This window comes from Necator americanus, chromosome III, assembly GCF_031761385.1.
Source record: "Necator americanus strain Aroian chromosome III, whole genome shotgun sequence".
NCBI lineage: Eukaryota > Metazoa > Nematoda > Chromadorea > Rhabditida > Ancylostomatidae > Necator > Necator americanus.
The window spans coordinates 31163544-31181532 of NC_087373.1; the positions used below are offsets into that span (position 1 = coordinate 31163544).

At 40.3% G+C, this 17989-nt stretch overlaps 1 protein-coding gene across 2 annotated transcripts; it reads left to right on the forward strand.

The window, feature by feature from the left end:
• Positions 1-1249: 1249 nt before the first annotated feature.
• RB195_011549 (uncharacterized protein) lies at positions 1250-15971 on the forward strand (the record flags this gene model as incomplete). Of its 2 annotated transcripts, XM_064193011.1 has the most annotated exons (27): positions 1250-1284; positions 1343-1481; positions 1551-1640; positions 1699-1789; positions 2348-2436; positions 2497-2629; positions 3640-3769; positions 3830-3929; positions 3996-4115; positions 5131-5264; positions 5366-5497; positions 5580-5667; positions 9985-10071; positions 10162-10305; positions 10374-10454; positions 10904-11000; positions 11066-11188; positions 11350-11426; positions 11508-11681; positions 11734-11796; positions 11865-11987; positions 12043-12176; positions 12228-12321; positions 13977-14051; positions 14109-14136; positions 15717-15805; positions 15918-15971. In XM_064193011.1, the coding sequence occupies 27 exons, from the start codon at positions 1250-1252 to the stop codon at positions 15969-15971; spliced, it is 2724 nt and encodes a 907-aa protein (XP_064050593.1). The 2 variants fall into 2 exon arrangements, with proteins under 2 accessions (XP_064050593.1, XP_064050594.1); XM_064193010.1 differs by lacking the exons at positions 13977-14051; positions 14109-14136; positions 15717-15805; positions 15918-15971 and having other exon boundaries at positions 12228-12327.
• Positions 15972-17989: the final 2018 nt, after the last annotated feature.

Here is a 17989-nt window from a genome sequence, read left to right on the forward strand (position 1 = left end):
TTGAGTGCACAATTTTGATACCATGCTTACTGTAATTTTAATTGAAGTATAAAGTAGCAAGGTGTGATTAACAAAGCGATTTCTTGCCTTATTAACAAATGTGTTGTTTCGGTATGTACGTACTTAATTATGTGTTCAAATATAGTTCAGAATTTGTCAGAAGGAACAATTAACAAAAAATAGCTCAACAAAATAATGTCGCTATAAAGCTTCACATTTTAGTCCAGATCGAGTATAATTCCATTAGTCAAAATATTTCGACGTCAGATGCGTTAAAGTTGTTTTGCTTGTGTTTTTTTTTTCTGGAAATCTTCGCGGGTATTTTATTTCCTTCAAATGAACCCGTGCTGGAACCTTTTCCCTTCTCGCGTTTCCAGAGAGAGAGAAAAAAAAACTCGCACCTGTGCACTGAGAAAATACCAAAGTCAATATTAAGGGCATGGTTTTCGTTGAAAGAAATTGAACGTAGAGTGTTTGTTCGCTTTGCTGAAAACGTCATTAAATCTCCAGTGAAAAAATGCATCCAAGATCTAAAGCAATATCCAGTTTCCAGACATACGTTTCAGAAGATACCGTTCAGAGGAAGAATAGCGTCTGCGTAAATCTGTTTTTAAGGTCATTTTTCCCCTATAATTGAACTGGCTGCTTAAAGGCATCACCCCACGAATATGAGGTGATACGGACTTCAGGTGGAGTACTCGTATACGGCATAGTAGATTATGGAGAGGGTGTGATTCCGTCCATTTATTCGTAACTGCCGTGAAAAACTGCCCGGAAGATGCGGCGCCTGCACAGGGCTGGCGCGCTCCAATCGAACTCCTTGCGGAAAATAGTGCGCCGCAACGCTCGAAGCCGTATCTTCCGGGCCGTTTTTACGGCAATTAGGAAGAAATAAACGGAATCACCCTCTCTCCTTAATCTACGATCCTGTATAGTAATACTCAACCGGAAATCCGTACCACTCCAGATTCGTGGGGTGGTGCCTTTGAGTCTGTAGATATTTTTTTACTTTCGCTATTTTTTATGTCCTACATATTTTCGTTTGGGACTTTTTGGTATTTTATTTTGTTTCTTCAAGGGGAACATTCCAAAAGATCAACCGATTTAGCGAAAAAACAGATTGAATTCAAAGTATTCAAAGGTTCTTTCTCATCTCCTCCATCATTCTGCTTTCTTTCTTCTCTTCATAACACTTACGTGGACTCCTTTTCCCTCGAGACCTCTTCCTCTTTCAGATATCTCCTTAAAAATGTCACTTTGCGATCTGGAAGACTATTTTCTTGAGTAAGTGGTTGCTTACCTTAGAATTACTCGAAATAATGCCAATTTGCTATATTTTCAGCGATTTCAAGGTGGTTCGTAAAGGCCACCATGGGTACAACGGAAGCCGCCGGTGCTCTAACAAATTCATGGCGAAGAGGACCTGCAACCAAGCTACCATCACTAAGACGCTTTATGATCCACAAAATACGCTTAGCAAGGTGATTTCACATTTTGTTTTATTTGCGATGCTCGGATCTATGTGATTTCTTTATCGTAGTGTATTACAGAGGAAAACAAAACGTCTACTTACTGACTGTTCGGATGGCTTTTACACTGATGTGCCCTACTCATTGAACAAACAAGAGAGGTGGAAATATGTGAGTGAGGGATCAGGCGCACAAGGATCGGGTTTTTAACGAAATCATAGCTTTTAAGGTGAATCCAGACTCTCTTCTGAGAAATTATCCGGCCAACACATCTGAGGTGTGTATAGTTAGTAGGGAGGTCACTCCTCTATCTTACGAAGGTGAGCAGAATATTTTTTTTTGTATTTTTGCGAGTTGACGTTTTTCAACTTTTCAACTTTTGTTCTTTTGTTTCTCCTCGAACAAGGACAAGTTTAATGTGGTATCCCTCAAATGTGAAAAGAAAAACGGAAAAAAGTCCATCGTCTGAAGCATCACTGGAGTGATTTTTTTTTTCGTATTTTCCTTTTATCAAATCAAAGAACCTCTTGTAACGAATTGCTCGTTCTTCTTCTAACATATTTCTTTGCTTCTTCTGGAATCATTTCATGCACCTCTCAAGTTATGGATAATTGGAAAAAACGAGACAGGATAAAAAAAATCAGGGTAAAAGATTTAATTTGAACAGTCGTGCACATACTTCTCTAGAATTTATTTTTCAAAATTTTTCGAAGGAAAAAATTTCAATTGATGCACAATCAGAATTAGGAGATGTAAACGAAAAGAGCGTAAAACATGGTGTTTACCGCTCATCACAGTTACATAACGGACCATTCTTTTTCCAAAGGATGACTCCGTTGTTCTTTCAGTGAGGTAACTACTGATTTATGAACTTTCAGATTATCTACGGGGTGACACAGTCACGGACATGCATGTCTTCAATGAGGATGTGGTGACGAAGCTTTCATCTGCAGGGAGAAAGAAAGCTGTAAGCTTACGTGTGATTCAAGAATTTCCGGACTTTTCTTCCTATTGGCGCGTAATTCAGATTCGATATTATATTAATCAACTCAACGAAAAGCGACATGTGGATAAGGATGAGGTGGAGCCGGCAAGAATACTCCTTAACATCGTCCGGTCGCCCCCCGTTACACATCTGAACGAAAACACATTCAGAATAGGTTGGATAATTTTATCTATTTATTTATTTATTTATTTATTTATTCATATATACACCATGGTGCACCAAAGAGAAGAAGAAGAATATTTGATTGAGTTGGAATGTTTTGTATAGAATCGGGAAATAATTTATTGTAGTGAAATTAATTTATTTTATTGTAGTGGTACTGTCCTTTTTTTGCTGCAAAAAAAAGAAAACAATTCAGACATGTCGTTCTCCCACTCTAGAAAGTGAAGTACCCTCTTGTGTTTGATGGGGGATCATAAGCAAGAGGCTTTACTAACATTCGTGATCCTCAAACGACCAACCGCCACAACGATCGGTTCAAAAGAAAAAGAAATATGACCACTTTGGTATCGTTGTTAGTGAATGAGCCAATTAGGTTTCGCATGTTGGAAGTATACGTGGACTGCCCATACAGTAAGTAGATCTGTGAGTTATGGAGTCGGATGGACCAATATTTATTGTGGTTGGCGGTAGTGAAGCAATTTGCTCGTGATTTCTGAAACAGTGGACTTCACTCACACCTAGAGTATTAAGGACAATCAATTTGGATAGCCAGTTTTTGAATATCCTCGAGTTTGGCTAGACATAACCATAGGAGGAAGTAAATTAATCCAACGTGCAACTCTGTAGAAAAAGGACTGGAACACAGTTGAGAAGATTTGTAGTCATGAAGCCAAGAGCATGCCCTTTTACAAGTATATTAAAAATAAAAAGGAAATAAAATGGAAGTGAAAGGAAATATATTTCTCGGGAATTTTTCACTTTTCTGTGGATGAGATATAAACTGAAAGCTCTAATCGGGAGAGCAGATGCGTTCCCAGCAGTACATAGTTTCCATAGCCGAGATCGGTAGGATGAAACCTGAAAAGCCTTCGTTTTTCTCCAAGGCTACGTAATTATATCGAACTTTTTCACAGCACGTTACTCGGGCCTGCTTCGTTGTTCCTTTGCAGTCACATTTGTGTCCATTTTTAATTGTTCTTTTCTATTCCTATCTATCTTTAGCAAAACGTCGAAGACATGCTGCATTGAGAAAAACCGAAACAGACAAATTTGAAGAGTTGACGAATGACTGTTGCCAGATCGATGATAACGAATCGACTCCGGAGAGTAGTGACTTCTGCGAAACTGCGCAGTAAGTAGTTTCAGGATCTTATCGGTGGTCTTAGGATTAAGGCTATTAGTTGAATTATAGTACCCTGACGCTTGCGGATTTCATTACTAGTGGAAAACCATTAGTGTCTGCACGGAAATCTGAAAATCTATCCAGCAGCATTCGTCTGGATTCCTTCGAGGTATCTGTTACTCTCCCACTTTCCTGCCTTTATTTTTATTTCTTACTTTTATTACTGATGTTCCAGATTGTCGAAAGGAAACCTGCTGAAATGGTTAACATTTCGGAAATCACCAATGCTCCCCATATTTTTGAAATTTTCGACATTAGTATCAGAAGATTAGACAGTTTCGATCTAAAAGAAGAAGTAAGTGTTTAAATATTCATCTCTAATCTAATAATATGATGAAAATGAATGAAAATGAGAGGGAGTATACGTCATAAGAGGATCAAGCACAATCAAATGCTTTATATCTTCTCGGTGTCGTCCCGCGCCTACAGTAATCTCTTGCTTTCCCTGTAAAATACGTCATGGATTCAAGGAATCAAACCTTGAATCTGACGTGGTGAGGGAATTTAGAGGAAAAGTTAGGGATGGGGTTTTAAATTGCGATATCGTGGTTCCTCTCGTCGTTCCCTGAACCCTCCTAAAATCGTAAAAAACGGGGGTTCCTTAGTTTAGCTCTTACGAAGTAAGTTAGAAGCGACAAACAGCTTTAGTCCCCACGAAGTACGCTAGAACGTGCACACTTCTACACTCAGCGGTGTCTTTAAGAGAGACCTGAGAAGACCTCATTAATCATCGACTGCTCGCACGCGGACACTTGCACAAGGGTGGCGCGTTGCAACTAAAATCGTCTTAAAAACGACGTCCGTTCTTTCGGTATTAGGAAGAGATGAGCGGAGCCACCCCAGATCCTGCAATCTACAACCGCATCCATAGCTTTTCCCCCAGATTCCCTCACCATGTCATATTCGTGGTATTCTGGTTTAACGACCGCAGCACGTTCTTGGATTTTACGTGTTATCTTCGAGAAAAAATCTAACTTTCTTCCTTCCCAAATTTAGACAAACAATACGACCACACAATACGTGCAATAGTATTAAAGGGAAATAAACTGTACCAGAGAAGGTAGCTTCATCGAGCAAAAATTAACTGCTACATGTTTTTTTTCTGCACATTTAGTTAAACTCTAGTGCTACGACTGTAAATTCTGTGGATTGAATTCAAAAAAGAGCTAGAAGGGCTTTTCATGTGTTTTGTGAATGAAACTGAATACAAAAGTGAATAAGATTGAAGTGATTTTGAAATGGTCTAAGGAACATGGTACTGTAGGAATCATTTTACTTCTTACGAGACATTGATCTGTGTTGATTTGCAGATCACACTACTAGCTCCTGGATACTGCACCGTGCATTGGTTTGGATCAGAGCGGGTGTCTCTTGCAAGCAAAAGACAGGTTCAGCCAATGTTTGTGCTGTTCTTCGAGATCGATAGGAAATCTGGGAATATTAGGTAAATCAATATGTGCACCTTCTAAGGCATGCTATCTTCACAGAAAATGAATATTTACTTTTTATGAAATGAACCTGTAAATGAAACAATCAATTTTATAGGATCCGCATTAATATCAACGCTTCATTTTCTTCTGGAATTGAGAGAAATACTCTGGAGAAACTTCTTGAGACAAGAAAAAATTTCCCATCGTTGTTCGAAAGCTTGATAGAATTTATCTTCAAACTAGAACTGTAAGTTTTTTTTTCGGGGGAAGTGGGTGATTTTTCTACTCACTGGTCTAGTTGTACTGCTTCATTCAGTTTTCTTTTGCAGATTGTCTTCAGAAAATAAACAGACTCGATACCACAGTTGCAAAGATAATTTTATGGCCAGCGTCAACAGTGAAAGAATGGCAGCTGAGGTGAACATCTTCAAAGCATCCATATGAATGCACACGTTATTCATCTACTAAGAACTAGTGAAGAGTCAAGAGTGCATTCCAAAAGTTTCGCAGAAAACAAAGAGGAAGTATGGTAAGGTCAAAATGATGCACGCGGCCTAGTCCCTCCGAACCCTGCGGGCACATGCCCAGGGTCCCATCCCCCTGCCCCGGTTCTCCCTTTTGGGGGCCTCAGGGTTGCCCCGATGCACTCCCCAACCCCTTTCCTAGTGGTTATAATGTGGGGCCCCATCTAAATCTACTTAAACGGCTGCGCTGGCGGTTGCACAACTGCAGGCTGGCTAGCTGCTGCCTCTTATGTATCTGCGGCTCCATCACATGCGTGAGGGCCTGTGATTGCGAGAATTCGCCTCGAAGATTTGGAAAGGAAGGTTTCTAACTTCTATCAAAGCAACGGAAGGAATCTTTCTTCTACTACTTGTGAGTTCGACAACAGAGCAGATACCTACATTTAAAAATGGTGGTAGTATGAAACAAAAGAATGCTTCTAAAACTAGTGTGTACAAGAGTACAACAATTACCAATACTTGCTCATGTTATGGAAAACGTTGAAAAAAGAATATCGGTGTTAAGAACCAGGGAAAAGCTCGAGAATCTCTGAGAGCCTTCATCTCTGCTGCCTGTTCTAGACATCAGATACTATCTGATGATCGCTTTAAATAAGTTTTGCTTTATATTTGTGTTAACGTCCACCATATTTTTCCTTCTACTTGTTTTAGATGGTTCATTCGCGAACCATATAGACCGCAAGAGACATGTTTTTCCATAAAAGCATATCATAGATAGCCATTCAGCGAGTATCTTCCAGACGTCTGCACAATTCAAGTTCACATGTTTTTGAAAAGGCAGACGAAAAAGAAACCTTAGAAAAAAGTACTGATAAGAGCGAGATTGGAGGGGTAGCTCTAAGCAAACAACTTTTAAATGTAGCAAAAGGGATATGCTGAAAGTTGCGGAAGTAAGAGTTACCAAGTCCCTGCCAACTCAGCACATGTCATAGCGTCATGTTCTAACCAAAACTGTCGGCTATACACACATTTCAGTAACCTGCAGTGTGTAAACTATTAGATAAACGTTAGTAGCTATCGAGTACACATATGCTATCTTTGCGCATAGTGGAATAAGTACTAGAAACAACAACTTAATGAAGCTGTGCTAAGTAACAACAAACAACAGAGTTGGTCATGCTCCCCTATTCACTTTTCAAGTTCTAAATTCTTTTCGTTCAAATCAGAACGAATTTTCACACATGCATTTAACAAAGCGGAGCTCTAAGTCCGCTAAAGAGCCGGAAACGTCGGTAAAACTGGCGACGACCCAGCGCGCTCCAAGTCTACTAGGGCGGCTGCCGCGCGACTAGATTAAGTAGATTTAAATGAGGCCTATACTGTGGAGCGAGTAGTTATGTACAAGTGGTTTATACTAATAACGACACTACGCGGCAATGCATAAACACACGACATTAACGGCGGATGAATATAGGGCCTGTCATAGGCTAGATGTAGTCCTAGGCGATAGATGAATAGTGGTTGCGGTTCGGGCCCAGGTACAGTCAGCCAAAGTAGATGGATAATGCGTGCATGCGGTTGTGGTGCAGCAATCGATCGAAAAAGCGCGAACACGAATATGAAACCACGACACCACAGTAAAGGCGGAAAAGGAACTGGAACCCCGAGTGCTCGGAGCCAGCCCTTACATACTGCGGCGGCGTGGGAGCGCTACCGTAATACATTACCATTGGCAATGTTTCCCGCGCGCCGCATGAGAAAGGGTGCCGGCTGGCTGGGAAAGTCGTGCCGGGCACGACACTCTTGCTGGGACCATCCATCGCTGCGGTTTGCGACGGTCCCAACTTGGTCCCAACTGCTGCCTCCACCGCGCCGTTTCGAGCGCGTACGCAAATGCACCGCAACTACACTCGTGATTAATGTCGTTCTGACCCGACTATAACTATCACAGAATGTTGTAGCATGTACAGTTGTGACAAAGCGACATAAATCACGGGAGCATGAGAGGTTGCGCAGTGGAGCGTAGCGGTTGGGATCGTGTGGAGATCCTCGCTACCGCCACTCATCACTGCAGTCCGCCATGGTCCCATCTCGATTCTCAACCGCTGTCTCCACAGCGCCGCTTTGAGCGCAGCCACTTGCGCAGATGGCCATGCTTCACGTCGTTTTCATTCGATTATAGAATTTCATTCTTGGTATAATTCGAGATTCTGCGATTAAAGGCATCACTCCACGAATCTGAGGTGGTGCTGATTTCAGGTGGAGTATTCGTATACGGGATGGGAGACTACAGAGAGGGGGGTGATTCCATCCATTTCTTCCTAATTGCCATAAAAAAAACTGCCCGGAAGATGCGGCGCCGCACAAGGCTGGCGCGCTCCAGTCGAACTCCCTGTAGAAATTAGTGCGCCAAAACGCCTGAAGCCGTATCCTCCTGGCCGTTTTTTACGGCAATTAGAAAGAAATGGACGGAATCACCCCCCTCTTTGTAGTCTCCCATCCTGTTTACGAATACTCCACCTGAAATCTGCACCACCTCAGATTCGTGGGGTGATGCCTTTAAAGTTTGGCACCCGAGTGGGAGGGGGTGGGGTGGTGGGGGAGAGGGGGTAGGGGGTTTACCACCTGAGCTTATAATTCACACATTTTCTTTTTTTACGCAAAAGGTCAATCTGATTTCATTCAATGTACACTTTCATTGATTAGAAAGAGCTGACTAATGATCTGATCGGTTACACTTGTTTGAGAATACGAGAGTCCTATTTATACACTTTTTTTATTTCTTGTGTCCACCTATTTCAGTTTTTCAACTGATTGGTCCACTTGATTCTGATCATTTCCTTTTGCAGAAAACATGCAATCACTGTGGAAATTCTTACACGTTATTTCAATCAGAGTAATCTCCGTTATTTTCTATAACGTTTCTTTCATGATTCGAAAGCAAAGCCTTCCATCCTACACTCGATAAATTGCTACCAAAGAGCTCTCTGCGAGGATAAAAGCACTGACTTGATCTGCTACCCCCCGCAAATCATTGTATAGGCTAATTATACGTAAACCTCAAGCGATTCTGAATTGTAGTGAACATCCCAGGTGGATTGACTAACGCTAGACACTTTATCCTTTTACTTTTACTTTTTTTTCCATTTCGTTGGTTACTTGCCGACACCGTCGCAGCAAAACAACGCTGGTCTCGAAGCGATCTATTTTCTATCTATCGACCCTTTTTCGCACTTCTTCAACATCATTGACTGTTTTTCCAACATGCGACCGAGAGTTATCGTGCAAAAGAATGACTTTACGTCTGGTACTCGCCGCTGCTTTTCTTTCTTGCACCATATCGTCACCTTTCTCTACTGATGTTTGTGCACAGCAGTAACACTTTCTTTCGGATTGAGAAGCTCTAGTACACCATTTCTTGCTGATTCCTACTTCTACGTGCGACTTTTCGGGTTTGGGATCTTCGTGATAGATCTAAATTTCCAGACGCAATGCAAAAAAGTTTTTTTCGTTTTGCAGAGAGAGCGATGTTCTAACGATTTTCTACAAAAGGACAATTGGTGTCTATTCTTGTAGCAGCCATTTCCGTCCCTTTTATATCTTTCCTATTGGATGTAAATGTTTGGAAACAGCTAATTTAGTGACCTTCGTTCAGTTCGTCTCAAACTCTTTCAGGAAAGCCAAGAATACATCCACTTTTCATTATCTTGAAATTTTCGCCGGAGCGTCCTTTGCCATTGACATCGAAATCACCGCTTCTGAATATTTGAAACCTAAATCGACAGTTGCGGTAGAGCCTGATTACCATAAGCTCAGAGCTGAGATCAATATATAGAGCGCTCCATTTTTAGACTGTGTAAACGGCTAATCAATCACCAACAATGGAGGGAAACTGTCATATGCTGTAGAGTAATGTCAAACTATCAGTTTCGACAGATTTTATCAGTAATTATACTTGTTAGTTGAGGCTTACCACCAACAGATGTCACTGATCAAAATTAAGCCAACCACTTAATATCAAATACTTTTAAATAGTTGACTAAACCAAAATCGAAATTTGGGATACTGTGGAGTTCGATTACCGTAAGCTACCACATGAGTTTGATGAGTAGCAACTGATTACTCCGCATCAAATAGCAAAATGAGGGTAATGTCAATAGAGACTTTCAAAGTTATACTAGTTATTTTCTTACTGTACTTTTCCACTTCGAAGAGTGATTGTCATTCCAGGCGATTTTTGCGAATGCGTAAAGTAACAGATGTTTTTTAGGCTACTCCATGTGGTCACCACGAACAGTTGGAATTCGTTCGTCCGCTGTACATCTACGATGGGACGGATTTTGTTCCGAAATCAGTGGTGAGATCGTTTAAGAGGAATGGTTTATTCCTGCCCTGATAGAAATTTCATACAAAAAGGCAAACATTTATACAAAACATTATTGCGTAGGGAAACTGCACGTTATGTTGTCGCTGTAGCTCTCCGTACAAGCCTGATCTCTTCACGTCAACTAATGGAATGATGTGCAGGGAATGCGTTGCCTCATTTATGATTCGACAACTACGTCTCAATCATTCGCCGGTAGAAATCCCGGTTAGTGTTTTACTTGAATCACTGATGTTCATAGAATACGTAAATCATCAAAAGCCGTTATTTTTAAGCTCATCACCTCATCAGAGAGTTCTCCAGTCGATCTCCTCTATGCAATTCTTCCGTTACCCCTGATGACTTTGATAGTGAAGGTACGTGAGGAAGCTAGAATGCTTCTTAGAAATTTCTGAATGTAACTATACTCTTAAAGGCAGCATACCACGAATCTGAGGTGGTGCGGATTTCAGGTGGAGTATCCGTATACGGCGTCGTAGATTATGGAGACGGAGGTAGTTCCGCTCATCTCTCCCTTCATCACTGCAAGCAGCCGCCTCCAGAATGCTGTTTTGTACGACGCCAACTATTGCAACGCTCCACCCCTTGCGCCGCCTCCGCCCTGCGATTCTTCGAAAATCGAAAATAATCTACGACCCCGTATACGGATACTCCACCTGAAATCCATACCACCCCAGAATCGTGGTATGCTGCCTTTAATGACCACCAATTCCCAGATATTTTCAAAAGTTCGTTACATTTTTTCTTACAAAGGATTTCTTTTCTGTTCCACAACAAGCGTCTATTTACGAGCTAATTTGTTCAGATATCCTACCTCTACCACTCCTCCCTCTTAAATCAAGAACCTCACTTGTTGCAATGTCCTAAATGTTCGAATTCCCTTGCAGTAACCGAAGAAAGTGGTAATTTAATATATATTTTTCTCTAATTGCCAATCTTTCCTTGATTACTTCTTCGACACTTTAAGAATACAATTCTTGCATTTGTTCCGTCTGTGGATGCTGTTGGTGTTATTTATGTGGATGGGAACCCCATTGGCCGTTGAACTGTGAAGAATTCAAGGAGTGGAGCAAGAAATGGGATATACAATGTAATTGACTCTTTTTTCATCGGATCTAAAGAACGTATTTCAAAAATACACTAAAAAAATAAGTAGTTTCCCAATGGAGAATTGTTATGTGTGGAATAAATTAACAAGTTTTCAGTGAGTCTTCAGATATCCTTTTGAGTTTTTTTTCTGAACGATTTCAGACTTGTTCGACAAATTCAATCTTCGGGAAGGGGAACGTCTACTACGCATAAAATGTATCTGCGAAAACATTTTTTACGTATGTTCATGATTTGATGCTGTTAATGAAAAAGTGCGCTAAATTTTTTTGAAGTTTTTGACAGAATTACGAAGTATTCAGGCTCCCGAAGATTCAGCTCATGGGACTTTGTGCGGAGGTCCCAGGTACAGATGGAAATGTTGGCTACAATATGACAAAGAGGGTTTGCTACGTGACTCACGTAGTTTGTTTTGGCCATACACTCCGAGATTCCGGAAGAAGTACCATCACCCGGGTAGCGAAGATTTCAAATATGTAAGTTTCCACACAATTTTCTTTCCCCTTCGTTAAATTGTTCTCTTTTCAGGGAGCACGTGTACAGCCAGAATATCTGAAAGTCAAAAAAATCATAAAGAAAGTATACGCCGATGTGGGTTTATTATTTCTTTGTGGGATTGAAAATGGAACTTTGACTCGCTTCGTAGAAAAGATTTTCAGAGGTGTGGGGAGGTGCGGAGACTTCGCTTTAATCAGCAGCAAAGAATCACGTTTGAAGAAAACGTAGAGAAGATTTTTGATGAGGAAGCAAAGCAACATGAAGTTACTGACATTAGGAAAACTGTAAGAGCTTTTAATGTATTCGTTACGATGTCTTAAAGCAAAAATATGTATTTAGGCACTTATATTGATAGAAAATTGCACTGCATGGCTCTACCTTCACCGATCTCAAAATAATCATCATTTAAAGGAAGCAGTGTCGAGGCTTTTCAACCAGTATATAGTTTTTCAAGAAGGGATCTTAAATCAACGGTAAGTCGGATTTTGTTCGTGACCAATCCTCGTACGATCACCGTTTTTCAGATTCGATAACAACCTTCATTTTGTTCGGCTCGATCAGAACGTATCTACAGTGATCGATTTATTTCGGCAGCATCTTGAACTGTTACAGTCTCGGGTTTAAGCCACGCTCTGAAAGGGCGTTTATGCTTCCGCTACATCATTGTTTCAACGCTGATCATTGATTTAGCCTCATAGAGGAACTGTGCCATTAACATACGGGAGAAATAAAGCTTTCACTGCGAGGTGCCCTTCGTAAATTTAGTTTTCTCACGAACATAATTACTAATCACATTCTTACTGCTGTATTTGTCAGAAGCGATTTGAAAAATCCAAAAATACATCTCCCTCACAATCTTGTTATTATATTTTACTCTCTAGAATTTTCTCAAGGCTAAAGGTGTGTTGCCATCGGCACAAAGCCTCAGCTTCAATTTTCGATTTATTTTTGTTTTGCTGTTTAGTACAAGTTCCTCTGTTTGATAAAATACATGAAGTTATTTGGATTCTCGTTAGAATGACCTTTTGGGTGTTCGACGTTGTGGAGGAGTGGGTAACCCAAATACGTAGAAATTCCCAAGCTTGTTTGTTCTCAACAATTTTCACAATGCATAAACTAAATTAAAATTTCTACTCCGATGCTGAGATATTCACGGTCTGTATTCGTGGTCTGTACAGTCTTTTACTATTTAGCATGCTCGTTACACGGCATCCTAAACATAAAATTACTATCACCATACAATCTTTAGTTATTATTATTTACCAGTCTGAACGTCCAGCTGAAGACTTCTTTTTTAAAGAAACATAAAATTGATGATTGATCGACGGTTCTACTGTAATCATTTGGCTGTAGGCGTCTTAATATTATTCAGAGGACATTAAAATCTGATTTGACATCTACATTACTTCGATACCACGGCAATTTAAAAACTTACCTCGAAGTATTGTCCATGTTCGACTGTTCTTGAATCTAGGTTGAATACGTAGCTTTCTATCGATCTGATTCGAGTTCGATGTATCGATTGTAGCCAGGACTGATATCATCGAGCAAGGGTCAAAGATGAAAGTGCAGTCTGGCAGAGGTATTGAGAGAATATTTGCAACTACATGATGTTGTTCGTTATTGTAATAAAGAATTGACTGTGGAAAACCATAAATTTCCCTTAATTTACTCGTTGGCACATCTTAAATTGCAGCCAGCATGTCCACTAGACAAACTTGTACCGGAAAGCTTCGGCGACAGAAGCATAACGGTAAAAGATAGGTGAAAAGACAACTGGCGCTGATCACAATCTCTTTGGGAGGACCCAATGTTGTCGATCCCGAATTTAGGATAGTAAGGGTTTTTTTTCCTGAATATTGTTCTGAAGTCCTGCAACTAGAAGGTGTCCCAACTTTGTTCTTTTCCGAATGCATGTTCCCTCTTATGTTTTCGTATTTCTTCTCATGTGTACCTTTCCAGATGTGCAACTTTGTTAATGTCCAGTAGAGAGTTCTACGTGCAATTCGATACAGTACAGTACTTATACAATACTTATACTATATTGCAGGAGTCAAAAAATTTATCTTTTATATATCAGTCTGCCCATCTCACGTAAAAATTAACCTCTTTACTGTATTTACGCTAATGTTACCGGACAAGCAAACAGGATATTTGAGCCAAAGTTGCAGATAGAACATAACTTTGCACGCTTTAATAAGTGTTAAGGATACTTACTAAAAAACGAAGAAGAACGCGAAATCAAACAACAACAGATTTCAGGTGCCTTTCAGCATCGACAACATTGTGGAGGCAAATTGAGACGTTTGTCCAGAAAAAGGAAAATTGAAGCGTGCAGGAAGGAAGCGGTAACATGTAGCAACTTTGACATCGTTGAAAGCTTTGGATTGTACAAAGACGTTCAGGCACACTCGCGGAACAAAATCAAACGCTGTAGGCCAAATGGACGAACAATTACAACTTCTTTTTTTAATTACTTATTTTCGAAGTAACTACAATGTTAGTAATTTCTGTAGCTCTTACATATGGAATGAATAGCGTCCCCTGGATGGAGTAACAGTTCTGTTTTGGTCGGAGATAATTTCCGCTCATAAAGCTTATCTACAAGTCACAACCTCCATAAAACCTCCATAAAAGTTGAATTCGAAATTTGGTCCACGCTTTACATTACAAGAGAGGGAAAAGGCATATAAGAACAAAGACGACGATAGAAGCGGAGCTGTACCAATAATGACGACTCCTTAGGCTACAACGTTGCCTCGTTTATTTGAAAAAAAAAATTAAATTACATGAAGAAGCTAGCCGATGCAGGCGACAGCACTGCAAAATACATGGTGAAAGGAGTCCACGAGGGGAAAAAACAGTATAGCACAAAAATAAACCAAAGTCTTCAAAAAAAGCGACACACGACATTCCTGTTACAACAGCTGTCGATTTGGAAAGAAAACAAATCACGTAAAGTATTAAAATCGTAAATTTGCATAATTTTATCTCAACTGGCAAATACAAGAAGGATGATAAGCGATGGAGCTATACGCGAAGAAAAGAAAAGAGAACAAAAACTTGTACAGGACTGCATTCCTTCTCAAAATCGTTTCTGAGAATTTTTGCAGGAAACTGAACTGTTACTGGCATCACAAATGTTCATGGAAAAACTGAAACATCGAATCACACGAATGTTTAAAGGCATCACCGCACGAATCTTGGTTATGGGTTAGTGGGGTTTCAGGTGGGTTATGCCTATACGGGGTCGTAGATTGTGGGAAAATGGGTGATTCCGTTCATCTCGTCCTAACCGCCGTAAAAACGGCAAGGAAGATGCGGAGCGTGCACGAGGCTGGCGCGCTCCAATACAAATCTTCGTAGGCAACAGCGCCCGGAACGCTCGAAGTCTCATCTTCTGGGCTGTTTTTTACGGGAATTAGGAAGAAATGGACGACTCCATATAGGTATAACAAACCTGAAACCCGCACCACCCCAGATCCGTGGGGTGATGCCTTTAAGCGCTAAAGAGTGCGAAAAGTTGAGTTCGTCCTCATGTACTTCAGGAAGACCTTTCGCATGATATTTAGGGCATAATGGACGACAGAAGCCTAGGCAAAAGGTTTGATCCACGAGACACCCTCTTGCTCGTAATATGAATCCGCTTCGTTCGCTTTTATTTTCAGATGTGGATGTCCTGGACATCAATACATACTCGTGTTGCAGAAGATGTTAATCCTCTTTGCTCATCGGAATCTGATAGGCAATTCCAGTTTGCACAAATCCAGAATCCTAATTCCCCGACTGATACGGAAAGAAATGAGACGAACATGATGTCCAGAACAAAACTAGTGCAAGTACTTGCTCCCAATGATTGATACTTAGCATTAATGAAGATCAACGAATCGTTGAAGTACCGCGGTTGACAACGTATTCTGGAACATTTTATACTGTATTCCCATGAGAACACGTAGTCGGAACTTCTACTTCTACTTTTTGTAGACGGTTTAAAAATCTGCAACTCAATCCAGCACTGGAAACGCAATTCAATCCAGCACTTGAAATGAGTGCCGGCCTTTGTGTTGATATAGAAGCCAACCCTGCGCCATGTGACGTATTTGTGAGTTTTTTTTTTTTTAGCTGCAATGTTTCACGCAGCACTCAGGAGTTTCACCGATATTTCAGTTCTGCAAAAAAATCATAATACATTTTACACGCGACATTGTGTTGAGGTATACTCGGGCCCACATCCGCTGAAACAAGTGTGCGCCCCTGTGATGAATTAGCGCCCCGTAGTGGGCACGCAAAAGATGACAAGTAACACTTAGAAACAAGATTGAAACAGAAAGAAAACAACTAAAACGAAGAAATAAAACGAAGTTGAGACGATTAAGGTGGAACTAAAGGTATGTGCAGTTATTCATATGCATCATAATGTAATATTGTAACATGCAACATGAATTCATTCATCACAAGATTTAGCTTCTCCTAAAAATTGACATCAACCGCAGGCACATCTTAGAGGAGCTGCATTGTTTCTTGGTATTATTTTCAGAGCTCATTTCGTCCGAGATAAAGTGGTTGGCATAGGTTTGCGTATTATTTGCGGATGTATTGGAGAAGAAATCCACTCGACAATGCTGAACAGTGGGGAATATCACGGAGACAACTTCTAGCTAAGTATGTGGATTTTTTGAGAAAGGTGCACTATTTGAAGAAAAAACAACGTATTCAAAATATGCAAAATAATAATGATGATAGTAAAATAAATTAATAAATAGTAAAATAATAATAAATAAATGAATGAATAATAAATAATAATAACAATAAATAAATAATAAATAATAAAATAATAATGCAAAATCTAGTTTGTGTGATTTTCACACGGAAAGTTGCATCGTAACTCATCGACAAAAATCCTTCATCGATGAAAAGAATAGCCTAATGATATGATTATTTAACTATGAACAGAATCAGCAAGAAAAAGTACTAGACACATAAAGAGTTAGATTTCAGAGTTCTAGAGAATTTAGAATCCTGGAGTTTTCAAAAACCAGTTTGTATTTGTTTAAAGACAATGAGCGCTAGAAAAGTTCATTCCTATAACCTAATATGCTCGATGGTAAATGCTTGGTGGCGGATTTCGTTAAAGATGTCGATGCCGGGTGGGGGACTACGGAGGGGGGTTTCCCCCCCTTTCCTCCCAAAAAAAAAAAAAAAGGGTTTTTGGGGTTTGTGGGGCCGCCCCGGGCGTTTTTGGGTGGCGGCCTTCTTCCTGATTCGTTAAAGATGCTCGACAAGCACGAAGGCAGTGGGACCACACAGCGGTGGTCTGTAAACCGCCGAAGCTTTTGATCCCACTAATTCTTGGGCATGTAACAATGCGTTGTTGAAATAAATCACTGGCCCACCGATCCGACTTCTAAATCCACTTAGTAACACTGATTTATTTTACGATTTCTTCATCTCATTCTAGTAGATATCATGCACGTTTGCAGCAGATGGTAAAAAGCTACCGACGCGAAAATGATTATATTGAAAAATGGAACTTTATCCCACGTTTCAATGCAGTAAATTTCGCGAAAAGACGACTGTTGGGAACTGTATTTCACAGCGAGAAGAAGCATCTGCAGATCTCCTTGGAAGTAATCCTGGAACTAAAATAGAAGGAAGATCTGTTCTACAAAAATCTGTCGGTGGGATCTCTAAGGAATTATGAATGGCAGCTTTGATTCCCCTTAGAAACCAGATTTTTTCGGGATGTGCATCATAAAAGTTCTGTCTGATTCCATGTGTTTGAGTCCGTTTTTCCCTATCCTGTTTTCTATATCCATGGATTATTAATTCGTAAAAGGACATTATCACTCTAGAAAGTTTTCCGGGGGAATCATCCTTACAGCTACATGACCAAGCACTGTCCTGAGCGAAAGATTTCTTTTAGTTGAAGAGCTGTTCTAATCTGTTACCTTAAAGAACTGTCCTGGGAGTAGTGTGAGTCACTCTCGGCGTGGATGTCGCATGGGTGTTGTGGGTTCTTTGATCGAGGACGATTGCACAACTTCATGAAATCGCTCATGTTTGTTGTGCATGCATTAGAAGGACAGGTGAAAATCAGCACAACATCCTTGCAGCATTTCATTCTCTTTCACTGCTATAAATCCTTCTAAGTCTAACTTTTTCTCACTTCTGTTCACTTTCCTGAAGGTGTTCTAAAATCTGTGACTTTATAAATTTTGTCTTTTCGATATGCTCTCTCCTCCAAGAAATCCAACTCACTTGGATCCTTTTCCCTTTTCTATTCTCT